The following is a 22,521-nucleotide window of genomic DNA, read 5'->3' as shown; positions in this document are numbered from 1 at the left end:
TTGTTTATGTTTGCTGTGAAGTTCCCTTTGCTTCCGCAGCAGTTTTCTAACTCGGTTGTTGTACCACGGTGACTCTTTTCCATCTCTTACGATATTGCTTGGCACATACTCATCTAACGCATTAAGTAGAAGACGCGTTTCACAGTAGCGAAGTTCACATAGCTCTTAGGGTATGCATTTTAGGGTGCTACGAATGATCTTCCTGTCATACCCCTGAATATTGATCATTCCTCCAGGGGCTCTCCGTAGACCATCAAAGTTTCACGGTGAATCTACGTGCAATTTAGACGATTCTTAAAAAAAAAAAATCTTGCTGTGCCACATACATCAATTTTTGGGAACGTTTCCAGTTGCCGCACCATCTCACTTGCACACTGTGATGAAATGACTAGCAGTAGCTCTGAGGAACTGTGTCCGCAGGGAACCCAGAACATGTACTCTCTTGTGACAATGCTCCATTCTTGTTGCACAAAGGGCTTAGCATAAGGTGGTATGTATAAATTACTTTATGAAGTCCCTACATTTTGATGGAACCTCTGGTGTGTTAGAATACAGAAAATGTTCAGCGCAATTGCATTCCGCTGCACATCAGCCGCCTTTTGGATTGTTTTCGTAAAGTGTATGTTGAGATTTCTCCGTAGTGTCAGACGTTGATAGCTGATAGCATACTTAACGAGTTAGATGTAATCAAGAGCCGTGCCAAAACGGTGAGGTTGCGCGATGGCCACCGCTTCTGCGGTAAGCTATGACATGTTCTAAAACTGGGAATGATTGGTTCTATTTCGATGTCACGACAGACCTAGCCATGTATGGTTGATCAGTTTTTTCAACCTGTCAGTGAATATTTTAATCTAATTTGGCCACTGCACCTACAAGGATTGTGTGTATTGTGTACTGAACTGGGGACCTAGAAACGACGAAGAGGCTTCGTCCCGCCGTAGCCCTCAGTGGTTCACAACACCACAACAGGCCACAGCAGTCCACCCACCTCACCGCCGCCCCATACCGAACCCAGTGTTATTGTGGAGTTCAGCCCCGAGTTTATTGTATTCGAAATGCGAAAATGTTCAAGGATTCTGCAACAAACAGAATTTAGGGATGTGAGGGGTCCACTTGTACGTGGGGCCCGACTTTGCAATATATTTCATGAAAAATGACATGAAATGGCTATCACATGGGGAAGAGATTGTATCTTTGACACCACTGAATCAAAGATGCTGCCTGAGTGGCAGCATCGATCGTAAGCAGGGGCGTGCGAAGCGCAGTAGCAGTCGCTGTTGCACTCTGTTAAAGGTAGGATGCAAGACTTTAAGCTAGTGGCTAGCTGTGAGAATTTAACTGTTGGCCTATGGACGCAGCATAATACAGTTTTGTAAGGTAATGAAATTTTGTATATTTAGTTTTAAGTATGCAGCAATGCAATGTAGATTTTACTATTTCTAACAGTACTGACCCTTGAATGTAGGAACCAGTATTTGCCATTAGATTTAATGTGTGGGTTGATTAGGTATACCCGATTTGTAATATTTTGAGTGTTTTGTAATCCTAATACAGACAAGTTAAAGTTTGGAATCTATTTTGTTAAACGTTGTTAGACTTTCTGTCGTGTAACCATCTAAGTATCTTTAATTTCGTCAATAAGTGAGAATTGTAGAAAAATTGGAAAGTTCACTGGTTTTGAAGTTAATGTAAAATGTTTCATATTAAATTTTGTGAAGGAGGAACTTTATTTTGAATACAATTTTCGAACTGAAGAATTAGATCGTAGCATATCCTGTTATCAGTACCTCATCCTCTACCATCTCGTGTGACATTCTTTGTAAGAAGCTGTTTTACGGCCGTCATTGCACTTCTCTGAGACAAGATTGAATATTTTGTATGCCTACTGTGGAGAGAACAGAATACCAAGATTACATCCGTTGCGACTCAGGAGCTAAGAAAAATGCATTTCATTGTTTATTTACACAGGGAATTTTATCAGTTTACTGGACAGGGCCGTAGAACTCGGTGCCCGCGAGACTCAGGAAATTTCAGAAGAACTGATCTGATTATAGGCGTTACATATTGGCTTTCCAGATTAAGTTGTTTAATTTTTCTTTGGATTACAGTAAAAGTTATTAAGCACACCATTTGCTCAACAACACGTCACACAGTAAATATGAATAGCACAAAGTTATTTTTAAAGAACATTACACTTGTAACAAGGATAATATATTTTTAACGGACGTTACAGGGATATTAGTCTAATTTTGGGGGTTCGTGTTCTTACCCTTGATGTATACTGGAGTCAGCAGCGCCTTTTTTGCAGTCGCTTGGGAATTTGTGCTGGGCGAGAGATTCGCGATAAATACAGTGGCCAATGCCGTAGAGTACTCTTTGTATTTCCCTTCATGGTTGCTGTCTTATCAGACGGCGATGTCATCTTTCAGCAGTATAATTGTCCGTACCTCGGAGCCAGAACGGTATTAACAGTGGTTTGAGGAGCATTATAGTGAACTTACGTTGGTGTCTTGGTGACCATATTCGCCTGATGTTAATCCTATGGAACTACCTGGATCGCTACGGGTGACCATCACCGCGTATAAAAATCAGCGGTTCGTTATTTACGTGAGTTACATGAAGTATGCGTAGAAATCTAACGCTACTTATCTCCACAAATCTACCAACAAACTATCGGATCCCTGATACGCAGAATCAATGGTACATTTCGTTGTGAAGACGGACAAGCAAGCAATTATGCAAGTAGTCAAAATGGTTTGACTCATCAGTGCATTTCCAAAGGGGTCGTAGTGCACCATTTACATTTGAGACGTACTCCACGAGCAGTTTATATGAAATGGTTCAAATGGCTCTGAGCACTATCGGACTTAACTCCTGAGGTCATCAGTCCCCTAGAACTTAGAACTACTTAAACCTAACTAACCCAAGGACATCACACACATCCATGCCCGAGGCAGGATTCGAACCTGCGAGCGTAGCGGTCGCGCGGTTCCAGACTGTAGCGCCTAGAACCGCTTGGCCACTCCGGCAGGCAGTTTATATGACATTTGCGATAGTGCAGCGCCTACGTTGTTCAGAAATATGATGCAAATACGAAAACAGTTTGTTGACACATTGTTGACGACATATGGACGTTTTTGTCTGGCCGTGAGTCATGCACTCTGATGGCATACTGTATGACGACCGCTGGCGCTAAGCGGGAAATCCTGGTTCGAGTACTGGTGCGACACAAATTTTCATTGTCATTCCGTTATACAGCTGATAGTTGTCCATATTCGCAACTGCGAATACGTTTCATGTGTTCAGTTTATGTAGCCGGCCGTGGTGGTCTCGCGGTTCTAGGCGCTCAGTCCGGAACCGCGCGACTGCTGCGGTCGCAGGTTCGAATCCTGCCTCGGGCATGGATGTGTGTGATGTCCTTAGGTTAGTTAGGTTTAAGTAGTTCTAAGTTCTAGGGGACTGATGACGACAGATGTTAAGTCCCATAGTGCTCAGAGCCATTTCAGTTTATGTACCTACATCAGTTTACGTACCGTAACTATAAAGCCAAAGGATTGTCGCAAAGACGATGGTAACATAGGCAACAAGTCTAAAGAGCTTCACGAACATACTACGCAATTCACTCTTCATTATCTAGGCAATGTAGGGTACTTTATCAAATGCCATTGACAAGTACAGTTGCAGATACCCTATTTCCGCCATGTTGGGCAAAATACTAGATACTTTGAGGAAGCACAATGTTATCCACGAAAGTAGTCAGAACCCAGTGCATCAGGGAAACAACATACAACTCCACTGTCTCTGTGGCATGGCAACACCTTCTGAAGGACAGTACAGAGATGGAAGTAACGTACATGACACCTTCACGGTCATTGACTATGTAGTCTGTGTCTTGTTCCAGTAGGTTTTCACCATGGTAACCGATCTCAGATTAAAAAGGACGTAAGGGCTGGAGTAAATGTGCCTACTGTTCAGTCCGTATACCGGAGAAGCAATTAAACAAATAAAAGAAAAGTTTAGAAACAGAATCAAATTTCATGGTAAAAAAAAATTTTTGTGTTCTGCCTTATAGGTCTTGTCATGGGGGAAGCCGCGTCAGAGTGATCCACCGCATGACCGTCTAGGGAAGTGATTCCATTGGTGGTGTCAGGTTGCCTTCCACTGATGATAATGAAATGATAAGGAGGACAATACAACACCCAGTCCCTGTGCGGAGAAAATCTCCAACCCAGCCGGGAATTGAACCCAGGTCCCTGGCGTGACAGACCGCCGTACTAACCACTCAGCTATCGGGCGGACATTTCATGGTGGAACAATATAAATAATAGGATTAACTGGTCACATTGCTAATGTTTACGGAAGGCAGAATTATAGGAATTGTTAACTAGATGTTAAAGAAAGTGAACAGTTTGGTGAGCACAAAATATCGATTGGGAGTAAGAAAGACGCAAGCGTAGCAAAGCAGCAGAAAAGAGATTAGTGTCAAACTTATGACAACTGGGAACCACTGAGATGCAACAACATGATCGATTATCGAACCAAAGTAGACTGTGACGCCAAACAACAAACGTTTTGACCCTAACCAAAATTTAAATTCAATTCAGTTTTTTTTTCTTACACACAAACATTTATGGCAACAGTAAAACGTTGACGCTGATTCTAAGACTCTTTTGAGATCCATGTAACAAATCCGGTTACGAATTTTGAAACCACATTAACAAATTATCCCTAATTTTGCTACCAAAGCTGAAGATTGATAACCGCCAAAGACCATAATCGGATAATAGATTTCGTGAGGGACCAATTTGAGTAGCTCGAAAATTTTATGAGAAATAAACTGAGCCGTGCGTCGGCTCGGCTTCTTTCGATACCTGACGAGAGCAGTCAAAGACCGTGTTGCTGCAGCGTTTTTTTCGTACGCCGCTCGGCATGGAAAAGTGCAGAGATGGTGTGATGCACCGCGTGGAACGATGTTGTCGAACAATGTCGTACGGCAGCATGTTGCGTGGCTTGCATTGAAGTTTTCTACCAGGCAAGGTTTAAATTTGGCTGCAGCTTGCTGAGCCATATGCACTGATGATTTATGGGCTCCCCATCTGTGAGGGAGGATTGTGTTCAATTTGGTGAGCACTTATTTGTTAATTTGAGCCAGTGCATCTTTTTCTGTGGGAGACTCCTTTTCAGTTCCCTGTCCCTGGCAGTGCTTTGATGATAAGGGATTTATTTCTGTTGAACATTTTATTAAGAGCATGTTCTTCTTGTGGAACCAGTTTATATTCTGGTTGGTTACCAGAATCTCGTTAACTTAAAGTAAAAACAGACCAGGCACTGATAGTTGTGCGCTTGTGACTTACCGCGATCAGTGTACAGCCAAGCTCAGCTTAATCAGTAATTATTCTCGGCGTTCATTTCATATTTTACTGTGGTTATATTTATATACACTTAAGTGTATGGCTTCTGTGTAACTTTGATTTCTGTATATTGTAGTCAAATTGCCCATTGCTGCTAGTGGTGTCTGCAACTTGTAACACACGCACACCACCTGTACCAAGACAAGTTTATTTTATGTGTTCCCTTACTACAGAGGATTCGCGAATGAGGTATTTCATTTGACACTTGCCCGTCTATCAATCTTGTTAATAATCAGATCACTAAAGTTGTAATTGAAGTGTGTTACTTTGTTCTTTTTTTGTTTTAAAAGTTTTGTTAATTGTACTCGTAATTGCTTACTTGGGATTGTAACCTCAGTGGGCAGTATTTTTAAAATTATTTTTATTAATTTTAATTGATTGCTGGCTTCAACAATAAAGTTCTTCTTATTTAATTATACTTTGGCTAGTTCAGAGTGTTCTGTTCACTCTGTGTTTAACTACCTGAAATGTGTCTTTTAAATGGCTGTGCTAAATTTCTTTTGTGGAGACCGTTGGAAAATAAAATGTAGTTATTGTATTTAAAACTTTACTCCACGGGAACCAGTACCTACCGCTACCCTGCACCATGTAACTGCTACCATAGTCAAAATTGTTCATCATATCATACAAAGGAAGATACATCGTGTTATTCAGAGTCAAATAAAAGAATGTTCTGAGAAGCAACTTTTATTCGACTCATGCTGGAAAACGAAAGATCGTGTTTTATACGTACGACAGCCGTTAAAATAGTCTAAAATTCTGAACGGACCCTTTCTCCTTCAAAGAGATGCTTTGTTATGAAAAAAAGTCTGGCATGGTGTCGGTTGACATCGAGACCTGATTTCTGTATCTGAACTGATTGAACAATGTCGCTGCCGCTTTCGGCAGTTGGCAGGAGAGCTGTTTTTTGGGATCAGAAGGTCACTCAGATGTCAATAACTCCTCACGGTTGGGGTTCCGAGTCATGCAGAACTATTTAAAGGACATCACATTTGCCATTGACTGTGGAAACTATTTATTTCGCCGTTGGAATTTCGGCCTTACGGCAAGTATCAAGTGGTATTGATAAACATTTTGCTTCTGCACATATCAAACTTTATAATCCTACAATATCCGCTGATGATGGCATGTAGGTATGTATTATAAAGTTTTTACATTTGCTGTAACAAAATCTTTTGCGGTACCACTTGGTAATGATCTTCAGGCCGAAATTGCAATCCTATAGTGAAATAAATAATTCGTACATTCAATGGCGAATATGATGTCCTTTAAAAAGAAATGTCCTTTAAAAAGAAAAAGTTCTAGGGACTGGTAATTCTGAGGTCATAAAAGCGAGAAGTATGGCCGCCTCAGCCCATTTTCTCTTCGGATCTATGCCGTCGCACGTACCTGGTGCGATCGGCTCCTGGCGCTTGCCGCCTAGAGCCTCGTTATGGCACCGCCGTTCATTACGTCAGTCACAGACATTAATGACGCCCACAGTAAAGCGCCACTTGACTCTGAGAGGGCAACTTCGCGCAGGAGCGTTGTTGCAGCCTGCTGGGTATCGACTGCTGCAAACCACCATCAGCTTCACCAAGAAGACTTTGGCTCCTCCTCACCCTCTCTCTTTGTCACCGAGCCTGCTTTATCGTGTGTTCAATTCTCCGACCTGCTATTTATCTCTAAATCTTTCCTGCATAGTATTACCAGTGCAGAGGTAGAACTCTAGTGTAACGGCACGTTGCCTGCCGCTTTGTTGCTACCTCCTGTTTAGAAGCTCACAAATAATGCCTCCCCACCCCCTTCCCCCCGTGTGTACCAATGTTTTGCATGACATTTTCTGCCGCCATTTCGTTGCAGTAACTATAGGTTGTGGGGGCTGCTAGGAGCAATGTGTAAGGTTCTCATTTTCAATATTCGAAATTTTAAATGTTTTCTTCGTGTATTTCAACCTGTCCACCCTATCTGTCCCTGAAATAATTAGGTCGCTAGAAGTAGGGCGAGGCGTAAGTGGGCCACAAATAGCCAAGCTCTCCCTCTCCCTCCGACCCCCCCCCTTTCAAGGCTCAACATCAATATGCGGCAATCAGTTTCACGACTATGCCACTCCTAACCAACCTATGATCGCATCGTTGAAGCTAGTATAAAAGGCACTCTCTGAGAAAACGTGAGGCTTGGAGGCTTGTCCACTTGATGTTCCATCAGTAGTCATTTAGGCGTGTACTCCGTGGCGATTGTCGGGGAGACGGGGAGGGGCATGCTGTAACCATTCTCAGAGTTGAAAAATAATGGTAATTTGAATTGCTAGGAAATTGCTGGATGGTAATTGCGTAATTTAGTACCAAATGGTGCCGTCGAAATAGCAGATGTAGTATCCTGGTTTTCACGAGAATGCTCAATGCGAGTCATGTGAGAGGCCCCAAAATGACGAACTGTGGCTAACAGCCCTGAAGATGACAGTGCTAGGAACCATATACTTGGTACCTGTTGCTTTCCATGAGAAGACTAGTAACGGATAACCTGTACGAGCAATTTGCACCCCAAGAAGTATGTCTAAAACTGCTAAGGGCTTCAAACTTTCCCCAAGTAATCGTTTTTGAGCTGACGGATACAGGGCAACTGTCTGTTCACTGTCGAAGAGGAAACCCGAAACAACTTGACTGTATGACTACCTCAACAGCTCTGGTTGAACCGTGGTGCAACGACGTGTATGGCTCGTGTTTGAGCGCGACAAACTAGGAAGCCTTGGCAGAGTGCACAAGAGAAGCCCATCCGTATAAATCCTTAGAACTTTTGCTGGGCTATGGCGTCAGACTGGAAGCTGTACCAACTACTCAAGTCGTAAACGTAATGGGTGGTACAGCTCGTTAAAATTAAGTTTCTTGTCCTTGGCACTGGGCGAATCCACCTTTTCGTTCCGAAGAGGTGGCGGTCTCAGTTGGCTATCGCCAGCCGACCAGGACACTTCCAGCCCTCTCTTTACTGCATGTCATGGCACGGCAGTCTTCGTGCATAGTACACAAAAGAATCACCAGCCCTTTTGGTCCAGGAAGGGGGAGGGGGGGAGAGGAGAGGAGGGAAAGACTGTGCAGAAGACGCTAACCTGAAGAAGAGACAGGAGCACACACACACACACACACACACACACACACACACACACAGAGAGAGGTAGTTAGAGAGAGAGAGAGAGAGAGAGAGAGAGAGACATAGATAGAGAGAAGGAGAGATAGAGAGACAAAGAGAGAGATATAGAGAGGGGGAAAGAGTGGGAGAGAGGGGGAGAGAGAGGGAAAGAGGGGGGAAAGAGGGGGGAAAGAAGGGGGGAAAGAGGGGGGAAAGAGGGGGGAGACAGAGAGGGGGGAGACAGAGAGGGGGGAGACAGAGAGGGGGGAGACAGAGAGGGGGGAGACAGAGAGGTGGGAGACAGAGAGGTGGGAGACAGAGAGGGGGGAGACAGGGGGCAGAGACAGAGAGGGGGTTAGAGACAGAGAGGGGGGAGACAGAGAGGGAGGCAGAGACAGAGAGGGGGGCAGAGACAGAGAGGGGGGCAGAGACAGAGAGGGGGGCAGAGACAGAGAGGGGGGCAGAGACAGAGAGGGGGGCAGAGACAGAGAGAGAGGGAGGCAGAGACAGAGAGAGGGGGCAGAGACAGAGAGAGGGGGGGCAGAGACAGAGAGAGGGGGGACAGAGACAGAGAGAGAGAGGGGGGGCAGAGACAGAGAGAGAGGGGGGAGAAACAGAGAGGGGTGAGAGACAGAGAGAGGGGGGAGAGACAGAGAGAGAGGGGGGGCAGAGACAGAGAGGGAGGGGGCAGTGACAGAGAGAGAGGGGGGCAGAGACAGAGGGGGGCAGAGACAGAGAGAGGGGGGGCAGAGACAGAGAGAGGGGGGGCAGAGACAGAGAGAGAGGGGTCAGAGACAGAGAGGGAGGCGGCAGAGATAGAGAGACAGGCGGCAGAGGCAGGGAGAGGGGGGGCAGAGACAGAAAGAGGGGGGGCAGAGAGAGGGGGGGCAGAGACAGAGAGAGAGGGGGCAGAGACAGAGAGAGAGGGGGCAGAGACAGAGAGAGAGGGGGCAGAGACAGAGAGAAAGGGGGCAGAGACAGAGAGAGGGGGAGAGACAGAGAGAGGGGGGGCAGAGAGAGAGAGGGGGGGCAGAGACAGAGAGAGAGGGGGGAGAGGCAGAGAGAGAGGGGGGAGAGACAGAGAGAGAGGGGGTAGAGACAGAGAGAGAGGGGGGAGAAACAGAGAGAGAGGGGGGAGAGACAGAGAGAGGGAGGAGAGACAGAGAGAGGGGTGGAGAGACAGAGAGAGAGGGGGGAGAGACAGAGAGAGAGGGGGGAGAGATAGAGAGAGGGGGGAGAGACAGAGAGAGAGGGGGAGGCAGAGAGAGAGGGGGAGGCAGAGAGAGAGGGGGGGAGGCAGAGAGAGAGGGGGAGAGACAGAGCGAGAGGGAGGAGAGACAGAGAGAGAGGGGGGAAAGACAGAGAGGGATGGGGGAGAGACAGAGAGAGATGGGGGAGAGACAGAGAGAGAGGGGGGAGAGACAGAGAGAGAGGGGGGAGAGACAGAGAGAGGGGGGAGAGACAGAGAGAGAGAGGGGGAGAGACAGAGAGAGAGGGGGGAGAGAAAGAGAGAGGGGGGTGAAAGAGAGAGGGGGGAGAGAAAGAGAGAGGGGGGTGAAAGAGAGAGGGGGGAGAGAAAGAGGGTCGAGGGAGAGAGGGGGGAGGGAGAGAGGGGGAGAGAGGGGGAGTGAGGGGGAGAGAGAGGGAGATAATGATGAGCTGCGACACTAAACGAGGCTATTCAGGTTGTGATGGGGTCTATTGGAAGTGACACAGATCGAACGGTTCGCTCCCACATCTGAAAAGCTTGAGCCTTTTTTAACTTTCACACTTTAATTTATATGAAAGTACTTAGCAGATAATTCCGAGATATTCCTAATGTTAGCATTCTGTATTTCTTCTTTTTTTGCTATGGTTGAAAGAACTTACAGTATGATCGGAAGTACAGGACCAAATAATCCACAGTCATGAAGTTCGACTGGAATCATTTAAGAATACCAGTTAAGACATCACGCCGAAGGTTGTTATCATTAAATTCAAATTCTGTGTGTATCTATGTGGAAGGGGGGATTTTTGGTAGAGTTAAGTTACGTGGCGATGCATTCTTTGCGAGTTGTGTGCGATCAGCCTTACCAGCGTGGCGTTGAAGTCATTAATGGCGCTCCTGTCGGCGCACCCCATGGTTTCCTGCGCCGAGCAGCTTACAGACAGCAGCACCAATGCAGCGGTCACAGAAAGAAGGCTCCGGCGAATCATGGTTCCTCCTGCCGGCAAACCAACCGCGTCAACACAGTTCTCAGTAATTTGGGAAAACCTATATAAAGCATGAAGATAAGTTTTAATCAAAGCTGTATAGATCATGAAGGAACTATTGAATCCCTCTCTGACTGACAATTTTTGGTGTATCGTCTTATCACTCGATTGGTTGGTTCAGGTAACGGAAATCAATAGCAATCGAAACCGTTAACAGGCAATGTGTGCAGTACGAAAAGCAGTAAAGTACAGTTGCAGCACTGAGGAAGAAACAAAAAGGTCTTTGCAGGGGTATGTGACTAATGATTCTATTCTTGTGATAAATTAAGTGCCCCTGTAGCATGTATACCCCTAATATTTCAGTTAATATTTTATGAATTACAAATGTAGTTCCTGTAAAATTGTGTAACACTAAATATGGAGTACTGTAGGTTTATGCCAGTTAATTCTGGAGAAGAAAAAATTCAGGGTGGGAACTTTTTTCCAGCGACGCTCGATGCCGTCGACATAATATGTGTGCGGTGTAATTGCAACTCGTGGCACAGTTACATTTCTGCACAGCCTAGCAGTTGTCTTCACTGCTGGTTAAGCACTCCTGCTGTGGGAGGGGTTACGCGCATCTTTTACTTTGCTGGACACGGCAGGTCGTGTACGACAGCAGAGGGTACCGCTGTCAGGATAAAAGTTGATCTTGCCGTGAGCTCTGACGTGTGGATAGTAACTTTTGCATTTCGATAATTTGAGTGCTGAATTCCTTATTTAAGTTCATCTTGTTTATGGGCTCGGAATTATTAAATTTGATCAACTAATACATTTAAAACCCAGCTATTACCGTTCACGCATTACTGTGTCTCAATCTGCTAGAATGGAAGAGAAAGAAAAGTGGAAAACACATGTTTCTACACCTCCTCCTGCCCCTGTCTCTTCCTCTCGCTCTGTCCATCACCTCCTCCGAGTCATCTCCATCTTCTCCTCCGACCGCTCTCTCCATCTCCTCCTGTCCCCTACCTATTGATCACCTCCTTTCCGCTTTCTACGTCCATTTTGGCCCATCCCTCTCTCCGTCTCCTCTTACTCCCACTGTCTGAACCTGACCGTTGTTTATTATTATGGCAAATTCTGTTGTAGTATCCCAATCGTAAGCTAATAAACCATAAATACCACTTTCCTGTTTGCTAACAACATTTCTCGATTGTATAAAAAAATTATGACCTATATTTAGCAAAACGTTTAAACAAACATGCAAACATTTGAATTAAACTGGTAGAGTACTATTCGAGATTTTTGGTAACAACGTGTTCCTTTCACATATTACATATGTATTTATGTATTGTGTATATTAAAAATATATATCCTAAATCCGTCCGAATGTTCATTAGAGTACTGTATAAAAATTTGAAGTAAATTGGTAGAGAAGTTTTAGAGATTTTTAGGAATAACTTTCCCCCTTTACACTCAACATACGTATTCATATATATTATATGTTTAAATACAGGTATATAAAACATGTGCGTATTCGAATGAAACATTGTGTCAACGTTTCCAAGGGAACGGTGAAGAACATTCGGAGGTTTATGATTTTGTACAAACGACATGAACTCTTTTGCTAACAACGTATCCTTTTTATTAATCTACATATTTATTTACATAGCGTACGGTGGCCCAGTAGATATATAAATTCAGGCCCGTATTCGAATGCAACGTTGTGTCAAAGTTTCAAAGAAATGGGTGAAGAACTTTCGGAGATGGACGATTTTGAACAAACGAACATTATATTTACATCGATTCTTAAGGATATACGCCCACTTCCACCGTCTCCTGCACCATATAAGCAGCATCAGCTGTTACTGGACCATCCCTTCGTCAGAAACTTGAGTTTGCACACTCTAAATCGTAGTGTGACAGGAGTGGACGCGATAGGACACCATCCAACCTTGAATGCTGTCAGACCATTCGAAGAGTTCCGCTGGCTGCTGGCAGTGCGCAGATTCATATTTGCCCTCGGAATGTTGGTCAAAAGACGTCGACTCTCTGTAGCGCACGTCGATGGCCGGACATGGTTTCAATTTGCGCCTCAAGACACCCCCTACAACCTCTCTTAGTGTGTCAGTGTCGTTTTATTACACTATGTAAGTAGTGCTATTGAGCGTCTGTTGAAATAATTCGTAATGACTTTGAAATGCCAACGCTATTTTGATGACGGTTGGCACAAAACCGTAACCCGAGGGCCACATCAGGTTGAGGTGAATAAATAAGCGCGAGCGATGCGAACCAGCTGAAAAACGCAAATTCCTATAGCTGACTACCGAAGATAACTACAGGCCGCCCATGCACTATGTTAACTACTTCTGTGTGTCCACCTATTTTTCATTGCCCACACGTGTCGAACAAGTGCTCTTGTGAAGACAAGTAGGTATGCAAGTACGCACAGGCAAGTTGTGTAGTTTGGATAACCAATGAAGGCGTATTGCAAGTAGCTGGTGACTAATGTGCTTTAGGCGCAACTTCATACAGGGAATGGGCAATGTTTCGAGTCCTTGTCGTCGCCCACTTCAGAGTGGGGTGCGCCCATGGATCGCCAATCAACCATCCTCGTTGCAAACGTACCCATTTCTCACTGCCGGCGTTGTCGGACGAAATCGGTACGTGATGTCTTAATTACAACAGGGATTTACAGACGGCGCTCTCTTCTCAGTTTGTGTGTGCTCAGCGGAGTGGGAGATTCTGATTCTCAAACATGTTTTACATCCAAACGGTAAATTTCTGACCATGGGTTCCTTAGATTCCGTGTTCCAGCATAGCTATGGAACTCAAGTAAGTTTAACTAAACTTGGTACGTATACGTATATATTACCTGTAAATACACGCTCTTTGGGCAAGGCACCTCTTGCACACTCTATAGGCGAAGTGCAACCAACACGTAAGAATAATAAGAATAATCGAATATATACAATATTATTCTCTAATGCATAGTATTGCGTCTTGCTTGCTCAAAAATGGATTCGCACAAGATATATTTATTCTTGAACTTTGAGGGAAAACCGAAAAATTATGTAGAGTCGAATGTTTGTTGTTACATTAATATTACAATTAACTTCTAACATTTAATTTCATAATTTATATACCGTATTTACTCATGTGTCCGTACTATTTACAGATTTCCTTTCCTTCTCTTATCTCATGTGAAATAACAGGTGTAAATACCAGTCAACCAGAGGTAATATGCTAGTGGATAATAAGTAAAGACCCTCGTAAGAAATTAACCAGGTCATACATTATAGAATCTCGCGGTCTCTCGGCTATAAGTCGAAATTACACCCTTTAGCCGCGCGGAGTAGCCGTGCGGTTTGAGGCGTAATGTCACGGACTGCGTGACCACTCCCGCCGGAGGCTCGAGTCCTCCATCGGGCATGGGTGTGTGTGTTGTTCTTAGCATAGGTTAGTTTAAGTAGTGTGTAAGTCTAGGGACCGATGACGGAAGCAGTTTGGTCCCTTAGGAATTCTCACGCATTTAGACCCTTTAGAGGTGTATCACATACGCAGCAATGGGTGTTACACTGTAACAGAATAGGAGAGCGAAGGAGAGACTACTGAAAAGAATTCTGAATATTACGGAATTTATTTACACGAGCAAAGAGAACAAAATTTAAATACAGAAGTAGTGCAAAACAGTGAAAACCCACTGTGATGTAAAATCTGACAATGTTTTACTACTGACCCGTGCAGACGCTAGAACGCGTAACACTTAACATTTACCATATTTTCCACTATCCGCACTTATTGGTTGCGCTTACTGCAATAAGCCATTAGGCTACAGTGCAATAGTGCACGACAAACGTTTGGACACAGGAAGGGTGACAAGTATCACTACGTAAATTTGAGACCTGTCTTCCAAACCAATATCGTTAATGCGCATGACTCCAAGATAATCTACATCACGGTGGAGTAATTTACTATCATTTGGTTAGCGGAGGACGATGAAGTTATGACGAAGTTCCTGGTCACCAGGCGGATAAATACGCTTTTGTGTCGTTAATCTTATGACTGGCTTGGCGTTGTCGCCACCATTTCCTATACTATGGCAATCTCTTGATCTTACCGCAGCAATTACACTGAACGTCCTACATTATGTGTTTCTGATATAATTTTTAACTATTTCTATTAAAAATGTAGTATCATCCCGTCTCTTCCACTTTGTATTTCCAAAATGTAGTATCATTCCGTCTCTCCCACTTAGTGCTTTACCACACTCTTTTCAGCGTTGGTACTGCAGAGAGTATTTATTATGAGTCCACTTGAAGAAATCCAAATTCCCCATAATGTGTTGTGGAGCGCCTTTCTAAACCTTCCGTCTGATGAATGGAAACCTTAAAGACTGTGCAGGACGTACAGGGTGTTTCAAAAATGACCGGTATATTTGAAACGGCAATAAAAACTAAACGAGCAGCGATAGAAATACACCGTTTGTTGCAATATGCTTGGGACAACAGTACATTTTCAGGTGGACAAACTTTCGAAATTACAGTAGTTACAATTTTCAACAACAGATGGCGCTGCAAGTGATGTGAAAGATATAGAAGACAACGCAGTCTGTGGGTGCGCCATTCTGTACGTCGTCTTTCTGCTGTAAGCGTGTGCTGTTCACAACGTGCAAGTGTGCTGTAGACAACATGGTTTATTCCTTAGAACAGAGGATTTTTCTGGTGTTGGAATTCCACCGCCTAGAACACAGTGTTGTTGCAACAAGATGAAGTTTTCAACGGAGGTTTAATGTAACCAAAGGACCGAAAAGCGATACAATAAAGGATCTGTTTGAAAAATTTCAACGGACTGGGAACGTGACGGATGAACGTGCTGGAAAGGTAGGGCAACCGCGTACGGCAACCACAGAGGGCAACGTGCAGCTAGTGCAGCAGGTGATCCAACAGCGGCCTCGGGTTTCCGTTCGCCGTGTTGCAGCTGCGGTCCAAATGACGCCAACGTCCACGTATCGTCTCATGCGCCAGAGTTTACACCTCTATCCATACAAAATTCAAACGCGGCAACCCCTCAGCGCCGCTACCATTGCTGCACGAGAGACATTTGCTAACGATATAGTGCACAGGATTGATGACGGCGATATGCATGTGGGCAGCATTTGGTTTACTGACGAAGCTTATTTTTACCTGGACGGCTTCGTCAATAAACAGAACTGGCGCATATGGGGAACCGAAAAGCCCCATGTTGCAGTCCCATCGTCCCTGCATCCTCAAAAAGTGCTGGTCTGGGCCGCCATTTCTTCCAAAGGAATCATTGGCCCATTTTTCAGATCCGAAACGATTACTGCATCACGCTATCTGGACATTCTTCGTGAATTTGTGGCGGTACAAAGTGCCTTAGACGACACTGCGAACACCTCGTGGTTTATGCAAGATGGTGCCCGGCCACATCGCACGGCCGACGTCTTTAATTTCCTGAATGAATATTTCGATGATCGTGTGATTGCTTTGGGCTATCCAAAACATACAGGAGGCGGCGTGGATTGGCCTCCCTATTCGCCAGACATGAACCCCTGTGACTTCTTTCTGTGGGGACACTTGAAAGACCAGGTGTACCGCCAGAATCCAGAAACAATTGAGCAGCTGAAGCAGTACATCTCATCTGCATGTGAAGCCATTCCGCCAGACACGTTGTCAAAGGTTTCGGGTAATTTCATTCAGAGACTACGCCATATTATTGCTACGCATGGTGGATATGTGGAAAATATCGTACTGTAGAGTTTCCCAGACCGCAGCGCCATCTGTTGTCGAAAATTGTAACTACTGTAATTTCGAAAGTTTGTCTGCCTGAAAATGTACTGTTGTCCCAAGCATATTGCAACAAACGGTGTATTTCTATCACTGCTCGTTTAGTTTTTATTGCCGTTTCAAATATACCGGTCATTTTTGAAACACTCTGTAAGCGCAAAATGTCGCACTCTGAAGCTCGTATCCCCAGGCAACCACAAGTACTATGGAACTGACTGACTACTCCTGGTCGAAAACCTAACAGTGCTACACGGTTGACATTGAAATACAATGCATAGTATAAAAAAACAGGTGAGATATAAAGTGCAGACACGCACTGATTTGTGTATAGTGCCAAGATACGAAAGTCGGCTTAGTAGGATACATGAGGTACGTTCCGATCCGTAACTATCGCGATGTAGGCAGCCCGCTATGCATATGCGAATAGTACACTATTGCTACACAAATCTCTGTACAAAGCTGGAGGTTTCTGGTGGTTTTGCCTGCGATTCGGCGCTCAGAAATATGATGTTTATGTCAGAGACGTAAACAGTTTAATAGAGTAAGAACTACATCGTAGAAGAGATACCGAAGGTTGTATAGGGGCTACTGAGGAGAAGTATAACCAAACGAGGTGTCCGCCTCCGGCAACTGAGTGGTCAGCACGACAGAATGTCAATCCTAAGGGCCCGGGTTCGATTCTCGGCTGGGTCGGAGTTTTTCTCCGCTCGGGGACTCGGTGTTGTGTTGTCCTAACCATCATAATTTCATCCCCATCGACGCGCAAGTCGCCGAAGTGGCGCCAAAACGAAAGACTTGCACCCGGCGAACGGTCTATACGACGGGAGGCCCTAGTCACACGACCAAACGAGGTGCTTCTTAGATTGTAAGACATTTTTGATACGGCACTAAGTTGAGAGCCCACGCAGAAACAGTAGTAGTACTCGTACGGCGAAAATCTGGAATTTGCGCTGTGCGTTTTTCCAGACCTCTAGGTATTGCATAGTGTCACGTAAGGCAAATCGAAGTCTTTAAATGGCTTCTGTCGGATTTACGCTCTAGAGGTGTGGCCATTCGAAGCACGCAAGGGAAGAGGACATACTCGGTGAGGAAAAAATGGCTCTGAGCACTATTTGACTTAACTTCTGAGGTCATCAGTCGCCTAGAACTTAGAACTAATTAAACCTAACTAACCTAAGGACATCACACACATGCATGCCCGAGGCAGGATTCGAACCTGTGACCGTAGCGGTCGCTCGGTTCCAGACTGTAGCGCCTAGCACCGCACGGCCACTCCGGCCGGCGGTGAAGAAAAAGTACATTTTTTGCAGCCCTGTCTCACAATAGTGTCTAGAGTACAGCTTGGCTAGAAATGGGGTATCTCAGCACAGTTTTGAGCTGTGCTGTACCTGATCGCTTTTGCCGAGAGGTACAGCGAATTCTGAACAGGCAGGTACTGTAAAGGTCCCAATTATTTGGGTTCGACCTTAATACGTGTCTATTGAGGACGAAAGCCCCAATCCAATGAAGCACCAAGTTCGGATATAGGTTTCAAGGACACAGTCGTTATTAATATGGAAAGTCCGTCACTACATTTTTACAGCGCTGTCTCTCTTATCTCACTACAACAATCGTGTATAGAAAAGGCGCTGCAGGACGGTACATACCGCTGGGAACGGATGGCATTAAACACTGGCAAGGCTTATGGACTCAGAGATTCAGAGTGTCAGACCCATACTAGACCCAACAGAAACAGGTGTAGTCCAAAGGATTAAACTAATGCGGGCGGTTATCTTCCTCCGAATAACAACACGTATTCTGACTGCCTAGTTTAGTATTACCCTTACAGAGACTTCACCTATATTTGCTTGTTTACGCCTTACTGCGCTGAGCAAGAGAGGTTATCAGCGTCTCAGATTAAATTTACTCGTTAGCGGACACTTCACACCTTGGAACTTAATCACTCCAATAAGAGCGTCACACGCACGGGGGCACAATTGCCAATGACCCTCGAAGCGTCATTTCGCTTGTAGAGTAGGTAACGTGTAGTGTACATGCGTCATCTTCTGTCGCATAGCACTCAGCTATGTGATTTCTGCGCAACTCACTACGATGCAAACAGGGTGCAGGTCAACATCTTCTCATAAAATGGTGCAGAAAGTACGTATAATCAGGAAGAGGGGCCAAATAAGCCATAAAAATGGGGCCGCACAACGCATGATGTGTTCGAACTTCAAATAAACAAGGGCCGCTCTGGTAAGTACATACTGTACGTAGATCACTTCCAGTAGCTGCCCTTACTCTTTGAGAATGTCGGCCGCTGTGACCGAGTGGTTCTAGGCGCTTCAATCTGGAGCCACGCGACCGCTACGGTCGCAGGTTCGAATCCTGCCTCGGGAATGGATGTGTGTGATGTTCTTAGGTTAGTTAAGTTTAATTAGTTCTAAGTTCTAGGGGACTGATGACCTCATAAAAATGGTTCAAATGGCTCTGAGCACTATGGGACTTAACATCTGAGGTCATCAGTCCCCTAGAACTTCGAACTACTTAAACCTAACTAACCTAAGGACATGACACACATCCATGCCCGAGGCAGAAGAGAATTTCTACAGTGGTAATTCGTCAACTCTTACGAGCCGCGCGGAGTGGCCGCGCAGTTTGAGGCGCCATGTCACGGACTGCGCGACCTACAGTGACCCTACGACATGGAGGCAGCAACATCGGAATGTACTACAGATTTGTTAATCAAGAGATTTCGTGAAATACTGCAAAACTATTGCGGAAGCATATCGACATGATACAAAATAATCAAAGAGTCTGGTGCACCAAAAATTATTTTCTTTCTTTCTTTCTTGGGGCCTTTGTCCCGCTTCAACGCGGAGTCGGCCGTGTTACTATTGATTTGGCAGTGTTAGTTGCAGAGAATGGCTAGATGCCCTTCCTGCCGCCACCCCGAACCCCCCCCCCCTCCCCACCCAGACGGAATTAGTGTACCCTAGCTGTCTGCATCTAGTGTAAGCCATGGAATAGTGCGCACGTTTTTCAAATGTCTGTGAGTCCTGTAACTGATGCGGAACGTGGGGACCAGACCAGTATTCACCTAGTGGGATGTGTAAAACCGCCTAAAACCATATCCAGGCTGGCCGGCATACCGGGCCTCGTCGTAAATTCGATCTGTGGCCAGCGCGCCTACCCGAGTCCAGGAAGCAGCGCATTAGCTCTCTCGGCTACCATGACGGGTCGTGGACAAAAAATTATATGTAATTTAAATTATGGTACATGTTATTTAACGCAGTCCAAAGTATAAGTTAGTTTGAGAGATCATAGGTTGATTGTGAATTAGCAAAATCTACAAATATGTCCTTTTACACTGTGCATTCCATTGTTATATTTACGTACCAGATGCAAACTTCTATTTTTCCACTGTGGTTTGTTATTTTCAATTTAAGCTGGAAGATGTTAACAGGAATGTCCTCACCCAAAACTCCAAAGCTTAAAACACACTTGATTTTATTACGTCATAATGACTGTACTCCTTGTTAGCGGTAGTGCGATGCTGAACTATGTCAAAACAGTAACGAAAGGAAATAAGGGACAAATATGTTCAAAAAAATGGCTCTGAGCACTATGGGACTTAACTTCTGAGGTCATCAGTCCCCTAGAACTTAGAACTACTTAAACCTAACTAACCTAAGGACATCACACACATCAATGCCCGAGGCAGGATTCTAACCTGCGACCGCAGCGGTCGCACGGTTCCAGACTGTAGCGCCTAGAACCGCTCGGCCACTCCGACCGGCTGTTCAAAACTGAACTCGAAATTTGCTGTCTCGACCTACTGGACATTATAAACAAAGGTAACATGTACCATAAAAAATAAATTCTCCCAAAAGTAGACACACAGCATCTCGTGAGATCGGTATTTCATTGTACAGGAGGAAAGTTAACTACTTCACACAGTCGATGTTTGAAGTACGTAGACCAGAAATGTCTTAGCCAGAACATCAGAGGAACAGCTTAGTCATCTGTTTCGAAAAAAAGAGAAAAATAAGGTGTTGACATTACAGTACGTTAAAAGTTAGCACAATTTGTTTCCTTTTTCGTAAATACACTCCTGGAAATGGAAAAAAGAACACATTGACACCGGTGTGTCAGACCCACCATACTTGCTCCGGACACTGCGAGAGGGCTGTACAAGCAATGATCACACGCACGGCACAGCGGACACACCAGGAACCGCGGTGTTGGCCGTCGAATGGCGCTAGCTGCGCAGCATTTGTGCACCGCCGCCGTCAGTGTCAGCCAGTTTGCCGTGGCATACGGAGCTCCATCGCAGTCTTTAACACTGGTAGCATGCCGCGACAGCGTGGACGTGAACCGTATGTGCAGTTGACAGACTTTGAGCGAGGGCGTATAGGGGGCATGCGGGAGGCCGGGTGGACGTACCGCCGAATTGCTCAACACGTGGGGCGTGAGGTCTCCACAGTACATCGATGTTGTCGCCAGTGGTCGGCGGAAGGTGCACGTGCCCGTCGACCTGGGACCGGACCGCAGCGACGCACGAATGCACGCCAAGACCGTAGGATCCTACGCAGTGCCGTAGGGGACCGCACCGCCACTTCCCAGCAAATTAGGGACACTGTTGCTCCTGGGGTATCGGCGAGGACCATTCGCAACCGTCTCCATGAAGCTGGGCTACGGTCCCGCACACCGTTAGGCCGTCTTCCGCTCACGCCCCAACATCGTGCAGCCCGCCTCGAGTGGTGTCGCGACAGGCGTGAATGGAGGGACGAATGGAGACGTGACGTCTTCAGCAATGAGAGTCGCTTCTGCCTTGGTGCCAATGATGGTCGTATGCGTGTTTGGCGCCGTGCAGGTGAGCGCCACAATCAGGACTGCATACGACCGAGGCACACAGGGCCAACACCCGGCATCATGGAGTGGGGAGCGATCTCCTACACTGGCCATACACCACTGGTGATCGTCGAGGGGACACTGAATAGTGCACGGTACATCCAAACCGTCATCGAACCCATCTTTCTACCATTCCTAGACCGGCAAGGGAACTTGCTGTTCCAACAGGACAATGCACGTCCGCATGTATCCCGTGCCACCCAACGTGCTCTAGAAGGTGTAAGTCAACTACCCTGGCCAGCAAGATCTCCGGATCTGTCCCCCATTGAGCATGTTTGGGACTGGATGAAGCGTCGTCTCACGCGGTCTGCACGTCCAGCACGAACGCTGGTCCAACTGAGGCGCCAGGTGGAAATGGCATGGCAAGCCGTTCCACACGACTATATCCAGCATCTCTACGATCGTCTCCATGGGAGAATAGCAGCCGGCATTGCTGCGAAACGTGGATATACACTGTACTAGTGCCGACATTGTGCATGCTCTGTTGCCTGTGTCTATGTGCCTGTGGTTCTGTCAGTGTGATCATGTGATGTATCTGACCCCAGGAATGTGTCAATAAAGTTTCCCCTTCCTGGGACAATGAATTCACGGTGTTCTTATTTCAATTTCCAGGAGTGTAATAACATCCTTTCTGCGTGCAGTTATCTGACTGTATATTATCTGTTATTTTATCTGTACGATTCAACATCAAAGGTTAACTAGGTGGTTTCCGACACTGGGCATCTGTGGTAGTGGATCGCGTATAAATCAAAGACTGATTCATTGAAAATGCAATAGAAGAAATAAAACACTCGTTTTGCTTCTTTTCGTGTCGTTGCCACATGACAGATGAGAAATTTTCAGACACATCGACTTGTCTGACAATATTGCACAATGTTTCTCTTTGCACAGACCTGGTTACAACGGTAAATGAACTTAGGCGCATAAAGGTCCGATTACATTCGAATTCTTACCCTCACCTAAACGTAAAAGTGGAATGCTGTATTGGAAACGTTTGTTGAGTGGTGCGATGAGAACGACATGCGGGAGAAAATTCTCTGTTTTTGGAGAATTTGTTACATGTTGTGAAGGTTCCAGACGTTACGCAGATGTAGACTCCAGGGACTGTCGTGCGCCCGCATCTCGTGGTCGTG

General features: G+C 45.5%; 1 protein-coding gene across 1 annotated transcript in view; it reads right to left on the bottom strand.

The window, feature by feature from the left end:
- The window catches only part of LOC124624717 (lazarillo protein), a 60,881-nt gene that overhangs the window by 19,738 nt on the left and 18,622 nt on the right, over positions 1-22,521 (bottom strand). Inside the window, exon 2 of the mRNA XM_047149124.1 lies at positions 10,590-10,720. Coding sequence (XP_047005080.1) covers positions 10,590-10,712 — 123 coding nt within the window. The 5' untranslated portion in view covers positions 10,713-10,720. The remainder of the gene's footprint in view (positions 1-10,589; positions 10,721-22,521) is intronic.

This window comes from Schistocerca americana, chromosome 1, assembly GCF_021461395.2.
Source record: "Schistocerca americana isolate TAMUIC-IGC-003095 chromosome 1, iqSchAmer2.1, whole genome shotgun sequence".
NCBI classification, from domain to species: domain Eukaryota; kingdom Metazoa; phylum Arthropoda; class Insecta; order Orthoptera; family Acrididae; genus Schistocerca; species Schistocerca americana.
The sequence above is the reverse complement of the archived record's forward strand: the minus strand, read 5'-3'. Positions and strand labels throughout refer to the sequence as shown.